This window comes from Patiria miniata, unplaced genomic scaffold, assembly GCF_015706575.1.
Source record: "Patiria miniata isolate m_02_andy unplaced genomic scaffold, ASM1570657v1 HiC_scaffold_3, whole genome shotgun sequence".
In the NCBI taxonomy this organism is placed as follows: domain Eukaryota; kingdom Metazoa; phylum Echinodermata; class Asteroidea; order Valvatida; family Asterinidae; genus Patiria; species Patiria miniata.
Window position 1 is genome coordinate 28,472,691 of NW_024037069.1, and position 14,033 is coordinate 28,486,723.

Sequence of the window (14,033 nt, forward strand, 5' to 3'; positions counted from 1 at the left end):
TCCAACGGTGGTCGGCCGACCACCGTTGGAAATTTATACAAAAATACCATTTTCTTGAAAATGACTTCACACCAAGTGCCATAATTTTACAGGATGCTTTAGACTGTCATTAACCAACATCCTAGTAAGGTATTTTGTAAAAACTTGGTAGTTTTATTTGTTGATGTTTGCAAATGTTGTATATTCCCTTTAAGGGCTTATTTGAAAAATTCACGAGTTGACTCAAGTGGGACTTGAACCTACAACCTTCAGTTTACAAAACTGTGAAGAATTCATTTGCCAACTTCATTTGATGCAAAATAATTTAAGGCTGATTAGCTGAGGATATTTTTTAATATGCCAAACTTTGGAAAACAACCAACTCTGAATATTGTTGCTAGAATTCTCACTCTTTTTATGCCAATTATAAAACTGGAAACAAATGTAAATGTTTTTTTCCTTACATGTCGAGTGTATACTGTAAGTCCAGTTTAAAAGAATAGATTGTTGGCTCGATGGAATCATTTTACACTTGTGGCTTTTTGAGAAACACTCTGCAAGGATCATCACATCAGGCTTTTGTACAAGGATATTTTTGGTAGCAGTGCAAACTGGTTGACTTACGTGTGCCTCTTGAGGTACTTGTGGAGTGGGCCCAGCTCGGCCAGCTCAAGAACTAACATCATCTCAAAACCCTCACAGATACCTGAATAATACATGGGGTGAAGAAAATTGGGTATCACTGACAAGATTCTGTTCAGCATATGTACGCATCCCAAACACATTTCAGACTTGCATTCCAGAGTTGCACCGAAACCAAAATAGTCAAAAATAGTTGAAGTGCATGGAAAGTTCTGTGTATGAAACAGCTACAATGTAAGAGTGGCTACAGGGTAAGTAAAAAGAAAAGGAAACCCAAATGTTGTCGCCAATTTTTTTTAGCGAAGTTCTGCGTGTAGCGCTTTCCGGATCTAGGATGTGAAAGCCCAATTAATAACCTTTTTTTGGTAAAAGAATTGTTCCAATCTCTCATGTACTTTTCCAGTTACAGAATTTTGAAATCAAACACTGTTTTAAACTTTTGTCCAAGAATCACATTTAAGTTACGTGATATTGAAGTAAAAATGAAACCATGTGTCATCACGAAAACGATATCAAAATAATCCCATAGGTCTCCGGGGTAGCCATGTAGAAGGCAGAAAATAGTCGAAAACTGTAAACTCTTGACATTATAAAGCATCTTGTTGTAACATTGGAAGCAGGTGTTTAAATGAAGGTTATGATAAGAGCCAGTTATCATGGTTATCAGGTTATGTGGGTGTTCTGATGTAATTTTGTTTTATGTGAATTGTCTTCATTTTGCTGAAATATCACTTATCTTTATTGTGATCCGTGGACAAAATTATAAAAATTTTTGAGGGTCTGTGATCTTACCTATCATCCTGACGATGTGCTGGTGGTCCAGATCAGCCATGATTTCTGCCTCCTTGACAATCTCAGGCTGAAAAGAACAATAAAAAAAAAGGGTCTTATCAATAAGATCACAATTTTTCTATGGGAATGTTTGCTGAAGAATAGAATGAATTTTGATCGATATAAAACTTCATGAATCAAAGTGCTTGAGGACAAAACAACTTTTCAAGGACTACTGTATAGGGCTCGTTCAATGACGACCATTTCTGTAGGAGAAGTGCAACTGCATATTTTACGCAATCAAGCACGCATTGCGCAGTGTTGAAAATGTTCCAAACACGCACGTTTGATGCTCGAAACGTGTTCGAAACACGACGCAGCTGATGCGCGTTTTGCAAGTTCACGCTCAAAATGCCGATGCACGTGGATGGTCTGTAGGAAATGACGTCATTTGAACAAGACCTATTGTCCAGCACTTATGGAATGAAAGCTGTAATAGTCCACAATGTTTTGTTTATAAATGCAAATGCAATTGTTCTAATCAAGAATATCCCATTTCTATGCCGTTCTGGCATTAATTACACAACGTAGCTCCATACTTTCTTTCATTTTCCATCATAGTCTTGCAGTCCAAAAGGTCAACAGTTTATCGCAAAGGGAAATTCCCGGAAAAGGTTCGGAATTGTGCCAGGTTGCTTTAGGAATAAATACAAAAAGGGCCTAAAAATTGTCTGCAAACTATGGTGACCCAATTTCATATTCAACATATACTTCCACTTTCGCTTCAATTGAACGTATAATGTGGGACAACTTTTTCAACTTGTTTTATTTGCATCACAGGAAAGCTTATTCTTCACGTAAGATTTTAATCATACCAAGCACTCAATTTTGACTTTTTTTTCCTGTTTACAAATAGTGTCTATTAGGCTACAGTCAGTCTCACCTCATCACTGATCCTCAGAATTGACAAATAATTCTGGCAAAAAAAACCAGGCTAGATTGTCTCTATATGAATGAGGGGTATCGGCATATGTACCTTTGAGTTGGGGATTCCATTTTCTGTTTTTAACGTCTTGATAGCCACGGGGATGTGCGTTCCGTGCATGTTGTAGCTGCCTTTTAGGACGGAGCCAAAGTTTCCTTTACCTGCAAAACATTAACCGTTACCACAAAATAAGTCAACAAGTTTCGGCGGGACTAAAACTCTGAAATACTTTCTAGTAAGATAACTTTAATGAGTTCACAGCACTTTTTAGCTGTTGGTAGCAGCTTCAACTCATCAAGTTTTCCATGGCCGAGTGGTTAAGAGCACCGATCTCAAGCTCTGGTATTTCTGACCAGCAGAGTGTGGGTTCGAGTCCCGGTCTTGACACTTAAGTCCTTAAGCAAGACACTTAACCATTATTGCTTCGTCTTTCGGATGGGATGTAAAGCCGTCGGTCCTGTGTGTTGTAAAAGGAACATAAAAGAACCCAGTATAAACACTAATCGCTAAGGGAAGGGGTTCGCCCTGGTGATTTTAGCGGTGCGTTTATCCTCATAATATATGAGGCTGCACTTTCAAGGAAGGAAGGAAGGAAGGAATGTCTGGCCACATGAATTTTTGACCTTTATTTACGGAAGACTTACCGATGGGTTCTCCGCAGTACAGATACTTGACTTCCAGTATCTTGGTGTTTCTCATCTTAGCCACTCGGCCGTAGATCATCTCTCTATCGTTAGGGATGCCGTAGGTCTTGTCATCCACGATGGGCGGCTCTTGGCTGGATGCTCTCTGAGGAGATGGCTCATCTGCTAAGATAAAAAATAAAAAATAAGGATAATTTTTTTTTAAAGATTAAGGAAAAACATTGCATTAATTTAAAGAGAGCCAGGTTTTTTAAGCCATCTTTCCGAAATACAATGACTGCTTTTAATGAATTCGGTTTGCTAGTAACGACATTCATGCTTAAAACAAATTAAGCATTTTAGCTCAATTAGACACAAAGCATTTGGCAATCATGGTTTTCGCTATTCGACTCTTCTGTCTGTGAATGAGTGCATTTTCCTATGGAATAAAAAAAATTATTCGTTACTCAGCGCCTAAAATTTGATATTTTGCAGAAACACTAAATCCAATTTTCATGAATTTTTGATTTTGAAGATTTTTTTTTAAGTTGTGGCCCCATGTGTCAAGGAATCTCTTTTGTGAGTTGGTGTGGTTCTAAAAAGTAAAACTCATTGTTCAGCATCCTCAGCCCATCATTAGGAGACTGATTACTGGCAAAGCAAGGTTACACTACTTAAAGGGAAAATACAACATTTGCAAACATCAAAAAATAAAACTACCAAATCATTTTGAAATACCTTGCTGGACTGTTAGTGAATGACAGTGTAAAGCATCCTGTAAAATCATGGCACCTGGTATACTGTCATTTTCAAGAAAAGTGGTATTTTTGTATCAATTTCCAACGCTGCTCGGCCGACCAGCGTTGGAAACAACTGGCTTTTTTTCCAAATACTGGCCCCAATTGACCATCGCACTTGTTTGCAATCGATTACACACCTATGAACGGGTACAAGCCAGCTAGACTGGTTCCCTGACCTTACAATTCCCCAATGTATGTAAACTGCTGTTTCTTCTTATATGGAGTCAGGGAACCAGACTACAGGAAAATGATTGTTTTTCTTGGTTTTTATAGCATTTTCGAACCCAAAACCTAAAAAAAGTCAGTGTAACTATATTTGCTATATATTTCCAACCCCCAATTCCATCCATTTCTGAAAATTACAGCAAAAGCAAATGATGTATATTCCCTTTAAGGTCAATACAATTTTGATTGAAAAAAAATGAGGTCTACAGAGAGACTTTTGTTTTTGGTTACCATGGTGATCTGGCTCCTCCCACTTGCCGTTGACAATCTGTTCAATCATGGGTCGTTGGCGTGGTGGGTGGGGCTGGGGTACGAGCGGGTGGGAGACATGGTAAGGGGCGGGGTGATGCATAGGGTGAGGGGGAGGCATGAACGGCCCCAGGGTGGCCTCATCAGCTGACTGGGTGTTGACCTGCAAACAAAGCACCAGCAAATATATTGATTTCAAAACTTGTTGACCTTATTATGCTATTAAAGTTAAACAATTTGGGCTAAAACTTGGAATGAGTTATGCTACAGACATCACAGCAAGTGTTCGTGCTTTGAATCCACACAAGTTGAATACAGGTAACGCGGGCAAATTGTACCACCAATATTTTATAGCATCAAATTCTTTCAAACACGTTTTATTCTGGGGCCAATTTCATAGAGCTGCTTAAGCACAAAATTTGCTTCAGCACAAAAACGTCTTGCTTAATAAAATCAGGTTACCGGCCAAAACTCCATGCGATTGTTATGCTAAGTAAACAACAGCTAAATACCAGTCACAAGCAATGTACATCACATGGAGTTTTGGCCGGTAACCTAATTTTACTAAGCAATGTTTTTTCGTGCTTAAGCAAATTTTCTGCTTAAGCAGCTCTATGAAATTGGGCCCAGCTGGCCTTAATGCAGACAAAGCTTCCGTTTAAGGTCAGTACGTCTACTGAAAATTACCCCCCCCAAAAAAAATAGACCTATACAACTTGGGAACAAAACTATTTTTAAGCTACAAACCCACTTACAGGATAAAAATAAACTTGTTGGAATTGCCTGGATTGGTACATTGATCTTACCCTTCTGGGCTGCGGTGGGGCCGGTGGGGTTCGGACGGGCATAGGCTCATCTTCAGCTGACTGGGCTCGTCTGTACCCTGGCGATGGTGTAGCTGCGGGCCCCGCTGTCAAACCAAAATCAAAACCAAAATAACTTTCCTTCGAGAGAATTACGTTCCTAGGACGGCTGATTTTCTGTTTAGCTGCGGGATAACAGCTCAACCCGTGTCTCTCCATTAGTCCGTTAGTTGTTTAGTTAGTCAGTAACAAACGTTGACATTGTCTATTGCTCCTACATATTCTGACCGATTTCAACCAAACTTTGTCAAAAGTATCAGTAGCCCAGCCCCAACATGTCACATGACCAAACTGGGGTCAAAGGTCATCATGGGGTCACTGGGTCAAAAACCTGATTTTTTTTAACACGAATCCCTTGGCCCGCAGCTTCTGAGATTGTTTCTTCATCAACGTAATTTCTGTAAGCACTCTATCCTCACTGCTCTCTGGTACGTTTTCAAAGAAAAACAAAAGCTTGCTCGGGTGGGACGTTGACCCCTGACCTCCAACTCCCAAGTGCAGATGACTGTACCGCCCCCTGAAGTCTGCATTTGGGTAGCAATGTGAACTGATGTGACTGTAACAGAAGGGGTGCAGGATCATGCAACTCACCGGAATGCCTTCTTTTCTGTGGGTCGATACAGGGCACCATCAAGCAGCACAGCAGACCGTCTTTCTTCAGTGTGTAGTGATCGACCATCTACAAAACAACCACAGATTATCCTGTCATTAAATAATCTTTTGTAATCAAAATACACTTTTTAGGTACGCGTAAAAAGAAGCCAAAATTCTTTGCCCAACGCATGAAATAATAACGGAGTCTTAAATAGCGCACGTATCTACCAACAATTAGGTACTCAAGGCGCTGGAGATATGTCTATTATTAAAGACAGGTAAATAAAGTATATGAGAAATATGAGACCCATTATGTAGCACCTTATAAGGGTTGACAAGGTGCTGAGGCGCATATTGCACAGAAACACCGGGGCAAACCTCTTCTCCTTAGCGATAAGTGTTACTGGGTTCTTTAACGTGCATTACACAACACACGGGACCTACGGCTTTACGTCCCATCTGAAGGACGAAGCAATAATGGTAAAGTGCCTTGCTTAAGAGCACGAGCACCATGTTCCCACGGTCAGGATACCCTTACCGTAAGCAGTAAACACGGATTTATTTTGCTAAAGGTTAGCAGAGCCATAAAAATTGGGCCCAAGTGTCCAATGAGAGTCAAAATGGATAGATTTCAGAGGTCCTAAACCAAAACATTTTTTTAGTTTTTCTACAAAACTTTTGAACAATTTAATGCAAAACTTGTGTACGCTACAAAATACACGTAACACAAGCCAGTAGCAATGCATTAACAAATTTAAAACAACATATTCAAATGTATATCGGGCATTTACATAGTGAATTAACTTTCCTAAAAAGAAATAGTTGTAAACTCCCACCTGGTTTAAAGAAAAAGACCAACCTAAACAAACACTCTTTGAAGTGTCAAGAACCCTGTATTCCCGTCTGTGCTTTTACCTGTAAGAGGCTGTCAAATTTGGGCCCATCTTTGATAGAGAGCATCCCCGTGCAATCCTTGTCAATCTTGTAGTGGTAGACAGAGCTGTTGTAGCACAGTGACAGGGCAAAGCTGCCTGGCTCGCTTCTCTCTCTAGCCCTGCTCAAAATAAGACGGAGAAAAAAAAACATAAATAAAGGAAGGAAAATCCAAATGAAGGACATATTTGTTGTACAATTCATTTGGTTCTTGGTTGGTTCACCTCCTAAATACTCCGCGTGGGAGTTTATACAGGAGACCAGGAACACTGGGGCAAACCCTTCTCTTAGCGATAAGTGTTACTGTGTTCTTTTACGTGCATTGGATTACACATTTCACACACGGGACCAACGGCTTTACGTCCCATCCGAAAGGACGAAGCAATAATGGTTAAGTGCGTTGCTTAAGGGCACAAGTGTCCACCCGGCGGGCTAGAACCCACGCCACTGTTGCTTCTGAAACACCAGAGCATGAGTCCGCTGTTCTTAACCGCTAGGCCATGCCACTCCACATTTACAAGCAAACAAATATGTGAGGGATTCTGGCAAAATGAGACACAACTCGGCAGAGGTCAAAATCAGAGTTTGTGGGCATTAGGAAAGAGAATAAAACTCTCCATGTAATGCTGTTTGTTGCACTGTAATCGGACAATCCATTAACAAGCTATTAACAAGTTTGCATTTACACGTATCAACAAGTCAAAAACTAAATTACTGGAAAAAAAAAGCCTTTAGCATTTCATCTGTTTTGTAGTGTTGAATATGAAAGATGACTAATGTTTTCCTTAAAAACACTTTTGTTTCACACTTGTTATAGTACATGTATTTCAATAAAATATACATGTCAAGCAAAATATACATTGTGGCTGTATCAAGCTACTCAAACAATCCAAGCCAGTCAATCCTGCTTTATGTCGGCTGGGAATTCTGAACTGTTGAAAACAGTCACTTGTTTGATTTGATTGAAAGGACTACTTGGCATAGAATGTCCGGCGTACGACAGGAGGGTCAATTCTCAATAAAGAATCATTAGGCCAAAAAAAAAGTCTCCAGTTTCTGGTATGCGCGCGCATCACCGTAGCCATGCGCGTCGGCAAAATGAAGAAGTTAATTTTTTCAATGCAAGATGATGTTTCAAAACCGCCAAACTCACTGGTTTGACTGGAATCCTGCTGCTGCACAATGTTAATGTGTTTTTAGATGAGGTTACGAACGAGTATAAGCTTTATGTGGCTTCTCTGGGCTCCCATATATTTTGCACTAAATTTAGTCGGGCACCATTTGCAGTCATCAGCCGACATTTGAGGGAAAAAAAGTTTTAAAAAAAAAGCCGTGTCACTGCACCACTTTTAGGGCAAGCTCCATACCAGAAACCGGAGACTTATTTTGTTGGCCTTAATGATAGTTGCATGTATGCAATTTTTTTGCTGACTTTTTTTTTTTTGGGGGGGGGGGGATGATAACACGCTCAGATGAAAACTGTGTCGCAACGGTGTACTGCTACATGTAATTGATGTAATGCGGGGGTCGTATGACCCTTGCGGTCAAACTCAGGATAAATAGGGAAATGCTTATTTCCTGGAAACAAGTCAGGGTTATCAGTCTATCAAGGGAAGCTTTACTATCCTGTACAGTACTAGTGTGCATGTACTGTACAATGGACAATGGACAAGTACGTAGTTCAAGAAACTTTATCGTTCCAAAGGGCATAACTATGTACACTGTAAACTGTATTAACGTATTCCTGATTATTTCAATTTGTTTCTAATGCGTTTACATAAGCCCCTTTCACACTTTGGACAGCGTATATTTATACCTGTAAAGGTACCATAAAGCCCGATTCATACTTCACGCGAAAGCATGTGCGAAGCAAAATTCATGTCGTCAACAATGGTGGACGCGCTTCGAATGTATTGTTGACGTCATGAATTTCGCTTCGCTTTCGCTTTCGCTTTCGCGTGAAGTATGGGAGACATGCAGCCCCCCTTTAGAGGCAAAATTTCACCGTCACAATTAGATTATATTTGTTGCTTGTGGTCTAATTAGAAAACTACCGAAATTCGTGGAAAAAGGACAAGAGAATATTGGGTTAGGGCACATTTAAGTTTGAAAATTTTTGTGCACAAGTCTATGGGGATGTCTCCCAAATGTCCAATCCAGGGTAATTATTATTCCCCTATCATAAAGATGGTCATATACATGTAAATGATGTTATACCAAGAAGCACTAATGTGGTGGCTCAAGCACCAGCACTGACGGATGTGTTTTAATAAATACATGTCAGTACATGAACTGGTATATTGGACCATCAATTTTTTAAAAATTATACATGTACACGTATGAGTTTGTCTTACAGTCACTATGTGGACTTGTGAACAAAAGATGTCCACATAATGCAGGTTGTGTTGACGTTATATGGACTAAGCCGTGTCCACATAACGTTTCGCCCTCTCTGGAAAACAGGTTTAGAGGCATTTGGGGTTAGGTTTATCTGTGGCAAAATGAAGAGAAATACTAAAGGGAATCATAGAAAAAAAAATTTGGTTGATAGATTTTTCACAGTTCGAGAAAAATGATTTTTTTTAACTGGTTTTTCTTAACTACACAAAAACAAAGGAATGTCCACACAAGGTATGTAAAACAAACATGCTTGGGTGTACGTGTGCATGTTCCTGTAGTCTGTGACAAACATGACCTTACATGTAGGCTGTGATACCTATAATTGTATTACATGTACATACAAATAATAACAGGCTTCAAAACTAGAAACAGAAACATGGTTATGCACCGGTAATGCAATATGTCATGTCACAGTAATCAATAATTGAAGTGCCTGAGGTTTTCACTGCATGTTCTGTGATTACTTGTTTGCTTAGAAGACTTTATTACATACATGTACATGGTACAGCAGGGTACAGACATCAGTGTCTGTGCATGATGTAACCCTCTAGCAATAAAGATGTAAAATTGGAGACCCAACCTACAGACTGAGACCTGTCTCCATACATGTACATGTACGTCAAATGAGAACAGGCTACATATATGTTCCCTTGGTTCTTACATGTAGATTTCATTCATTGCTTCATCCCATGACAAATCGTTTGGCCTACAATGTACATGTACATGTCGCTGCCAAAATGTGGAACACCCCGACCTGTGATGTGCAGAGATTGTAGATATATTGTGGGGAGAGCAGTTTTAAAGAGGTTGTGGAATGCTCGAAGACATTACCGTCATTTTTCGGGTATATGTAGCCTAAGGCTAAAAAAAAAAAAATGTCGGTCTCTGGACAGCGCGCGTCGATTTTAATCATGCGCATCAATCTTTTTTTTTTCCAAAATGTTCCGCGGTAGCTCCAACAGCGCCCTCTATTGCCGCACCTCCTCAAATTTTTTTAACAAAGAGCACCAAGGAATGGGAAATTGCACCAAGGCAAATGATTGAGAGCACCAAGGCAAATTATGGAGGCCACCAATGTACATGAGGACACCAAAAAAAGCAAAATAGTACCCCACTTTGTCTGTATAATCCAAGCTTGAAGAAAAAAAAGAAGGCGCGTCCCCGCGTCAATTTCGGAACTTTGGTCTGACCAGAGACCGAATTTTTTTTTTTTTTTGGCCCAAGGTGTGATGAAATAAAAACGACTATTGTGTCTGTCATGAAATGAGTACAAAAGGTACTTTTGAGAGCTGTTTAGTTTAGGTCCTGTTTCGACCCGAACGTGCAATTTGTGTAAAAGTCGTAGTTGGGGGCAGCAAACAAAACGTAGTAAATCGTGACGTAAAAAACAGGACTCCCGATGCAGCGTAGTATAAACGAGTCCTGTTTATTACGTCGTCACAATTTTTCTCATTTTACGAAGAACCCGACGACTGTTGATTTCAATTATGCGCTCGCCGACCAACAAATTACTCGATGAATTTCAGTTTTATAAACATATACATGTAAACGCACATTACAAAAGAATGGGACTTTGTCATTTTGATATATATGGGTCTAACTCTACAATAAAAAAAATATAAAAAAACAAAACGACTTTCAGCATTCCACAACTTCTTTAAACATCTGGTTTAAAACCAGTAAGGGGTCTGTTTGCCGCTAATGACCCAAGCTGAAGGGGAGGGCCATTATTGGTGACCTGGCCCCTAACCGGTTTTAAACAAGACGTTTAACACCCATGCCAAAGACTTCAGAAACATCCAAAAAATTGACAAAATTCTGACAATGTTTTGTTCATGAAATTTACTCTGTGTTCAGGCCGCTTCTATTGAACCTGGTTTGCTTAACATCATTTTCCTTATACTGGAGATCGCTACATCAGTGATTTTGAAGCAGCTGGCAGTATGTGTAGCTGATACGCATAGCGCGTACTTCGGGCATGTGGCGTGGAGCGCAGTTTTAAACACCTGTCTTAAACATCACTGGCCGATGTTTAAACAGCGGTTTTACACAACTTACATGTACGTGACAGGCTCTCGACTAATAAGAATGGGTAAACTGTCTCAGGCATTTAAGAATTTCAGAGGTCAAAGGGCAACACCTCTCTGGCTATGCTCTATAGACCCCTCTCATAGACGGCCATCTTCATAGGAAAATTACAACTGCATATTCAACGCATCAGGTACGTGTGCGTGCAGTGTGTGAATTGTTCTAAAGGCGCGCATGCTGCTCGAAATTTCTTCGAAATACGGCGCAGCACAGCTGAAGTGGGTCACGAAAATGCCGATGCACACGACAATCTGTAGGCAGTGACGTCATTTGAGAGAGACCCACTACTCTCAAGCGGAGAGTTTGAACATTACTCACAGGAATTTGCCTTCTTGTAGTCCTGACGTGACGATGCGTTGCTCGGCTTCTGTCCTGGTCAGCTGACCATGGAACCACGGCCTCTCCTGGTGGAGTATGCTCTTGACCAGTCTGTCAAACTGGGAGCGATTAGAAGCTATGGCTTTCTGAATAGTGTCTCTCTGTCATAAGGAATAACCAAAGGGGGAAAAAAAGAGATGAACATTCGCTTTTTAATTGTTTCAATAATTTGTTTAGCTTACATTTTGTAACTCTCCTGTAGTTAGACCATTCAAAACACCTCAAAATCTGGGTGCTGGCAAATTGGAGGAAAAAAATGCTGGACCTTTTAAAATCCTCCAGAATTCATTGTTACTGCACTACCACACCTTTCAATTCCTTTCGAAAGGTATTGAAATGCAACTTACTGAATTTGCCCACAGAGTTGCTTCACCTTTCGAAACCTTTCGAAAAGTCCCAAAGTTCCAGCACTATTTCACCTTTCAAAACCCTTTTAGTCAGGCAAATTTAAAATGTTTTGAATGGTCTGATAATTCTCTTTGCCAACTGCACTGGGCATAGCAGGGTTAAGAACATATCTTTGGCACTGTTCCACACGTAGCAATCACAAGGCACTGCCACTGTGAAAAACAATACTTTCAAACAAAATAAATGTAACACTTAAAAAATAGTCCATTTTCATGCCAATTAGCATCCATTTTCTTGCCAAGCACCAAATTTACATACACTAGTGTTTTGACGAGTTGGACTAGTGCGTACTATTGGTTAGAGAAATCAGAGATCTCTAAATCTTGTTATCCTATTTATCTCAAACTGAATAACAGTTATCCGATTTCACCGGAATTTCCCATTCAGCTCACAGTTATGCCAACAAAAAGTGACGAGTAAGGTGCTGCATGCAATGCCCTCCAAAATGACTGGGTACAGTTCTTGGGTTTCAATGACCAATGGGCCTTTACAAAAACACCCCAGACTTGATTTGATGAAAATTGGATGGGTATTCTCTGATCAGTCACATGGGCAGGCAATTCATACACCAAGAAGACCACTAGCGAGTGAATGCAGCACCAGAGACCCCAGAGCAAATTGGGGCATGTTCCAGTTTTTTTTTTAAGCTTGATGTCACCAAAAAAGAAAGATTTATTTTTAATTTATTTTTTTAAGGTTGGTTTCAAATATTTCCCAAATCAAAACAGAAAAGTGAATTTTAAACCCAATTTCAAAACTAGAACATTGTCATTCCACCATTAGTGCTTCATAGATCTACAAATGTGAAAGGGTGTCGACAGGCATGTTTGACTCCAACCCACTGCTTTTGTACATGTAGGTCATCGTGGCAGTTAAGCAATTAAGGTATGCCAATAGATTTATAGTAACAATAAGCAAATGTATTGGACATGTGGAAAGTGAGACCAATGATACATGCATGTGTACAGTGTATACAGTTTGATCCAAACATGTTCCAAGTTGTTCAGCTTGTTTTGAGTCATTCACATGAACATGACTCACAGCAATCTACTTGAGGATGAAATGTCAGCGCGTTGATACATGTATGTGTGCATGCAAAAAATGTCACCATGTTGGACATTCTCAGTTACAAATTTGATTTTTCTACTAAGTAACATACATGTACAGTATGTACATGTATGTAGCATCTATATTTTTTCAACAGACACAATTTCTGATGTAATTGTTTAATTCTTCCTCAAATTTGAACATACGGCATGCAATCACCTGTATGGTGTTATTCAGCATATGAACAGATTGTACATGTAAAAATTGTAAAATACATGTAGGACCAAGGTACATGTATGTACCTGTAGATCACATTTTTAAGTCTGGTTAACATTTTCCTGATTCATTTTCAAACAGCAAGCTTAGTTACGTATGTATGTATTGAGTGGGAAGATGTCTAATATTCTTACAGTAAACAAACGGTGAAGTTTCATACTTTTGCTAATTAGTAAGGGGGCAGAATATGATGATTTTTTTTTTTTAAAGATGACCTACCGAGAGTCCTTGGTTCTGTGCCACAAGGGCAATCTCATCTTCCATCTCTTCATGTGAGGTCCCCATAAGCTCTAGGCTTCTGTTACTTTGTTACTTAGCAGAGGTCCAAATCAAATATTAAATACAATCAAGATAACCTACCGAGAGTCCTTGGTTCTGTGCCACAAGGGCAATCTCATCTTCCATCTCTTCATGTGAGGTCCCCATAAGCTCTAGGCTTCTGTTAATGTTACTTAGCAGAGGTCCAAATCAAATATTAAATACAATCAAGATAACCTACCGAGAGTCCTTGGTTCTGTGCCACAAGCGCAATCTCATCTTCCATCTCTTCATGAGAGAGGTCCCCGTACGCTCTAGACTTCTGATACTTTGTTACTTAGCAGAGGTCCAAATCAAATATTAAATACAATCAAGATAACCTACCGAGAGTCCTTGGTTCTGTGCCACAAGTGCAATCTCATCTTCCATCTCTTCATGAGAGAGGTCCCCGTACGCTCTAGACTTCTGATACTTTGTTACTTAGCAGAGGTCCAAATCAAATATTAAATACAAT

At 39.7% G+C, this 14,033-nt stretch overlaps 1 protein-coding gene across 9 annotated transcripts in view; it reads right to left on the reverse strand.

The window, feature by feature from the left end:
- Positions 1 to 14,033, reverse strand: part of LOC119737453 (tyrosine-protein kinase SYK-like) — a 33,095-nt gene that overhangs the window by 8,201 nt on the left and 10,861 nt on the right. For 5 of the 9 annotated variants that reach the window (XM_038211816.1, XM_038211818.1, XM_038211821.1 and 2 more), the window contains 9 exons: positions 11,471 to 11,631; positions 6,647 to 6,785; positions 5,729 to 5,816; positions 5,081 to 5,184; positions 4,257 to 4,437; positions 3,022 to 3,186; positions 2,429 to 2,538; positions 1,414 to 1,480; positions 604 to 685 (listed from right to left, as the gene is read on the reverse strand). In XM_038211816.1, the coding sequence (XP_038067744.1) occupies positions 604 to 685; positions 1,414 to 1,480; positions 2,429 to 2,538; positions 3,022 to 3,186; positions 4,257 to 4,437; positions 5,081 to 5,184; positions 5,729 to 5,816; positions 6,647 to 6,785; positions 11,471 to 11,631 (1,097 nt within the window). Of the gene's footprint in view, positions 1 to 603; positions 686 to 1,413; positions 1,481 to 2,428; positions 2,539 to 3,021; positions 3,187 to 4,256; positions 4,438 to 5,080; positions 5,185 to 5,728; positions 5,817 to 6,646; positions 6,786 to 11,470; positions 11,632 to 13,480; positions 13,564 to 13,760; positions 13,863 to 13,903; positions 13,949 to 14,033 lie in introns of those variants that run through there. The other 4 variants (XM_038211817.1, XM_038211825.1, XM_038211824.1 and 1 more) reach the window with 4 other exon arrangements.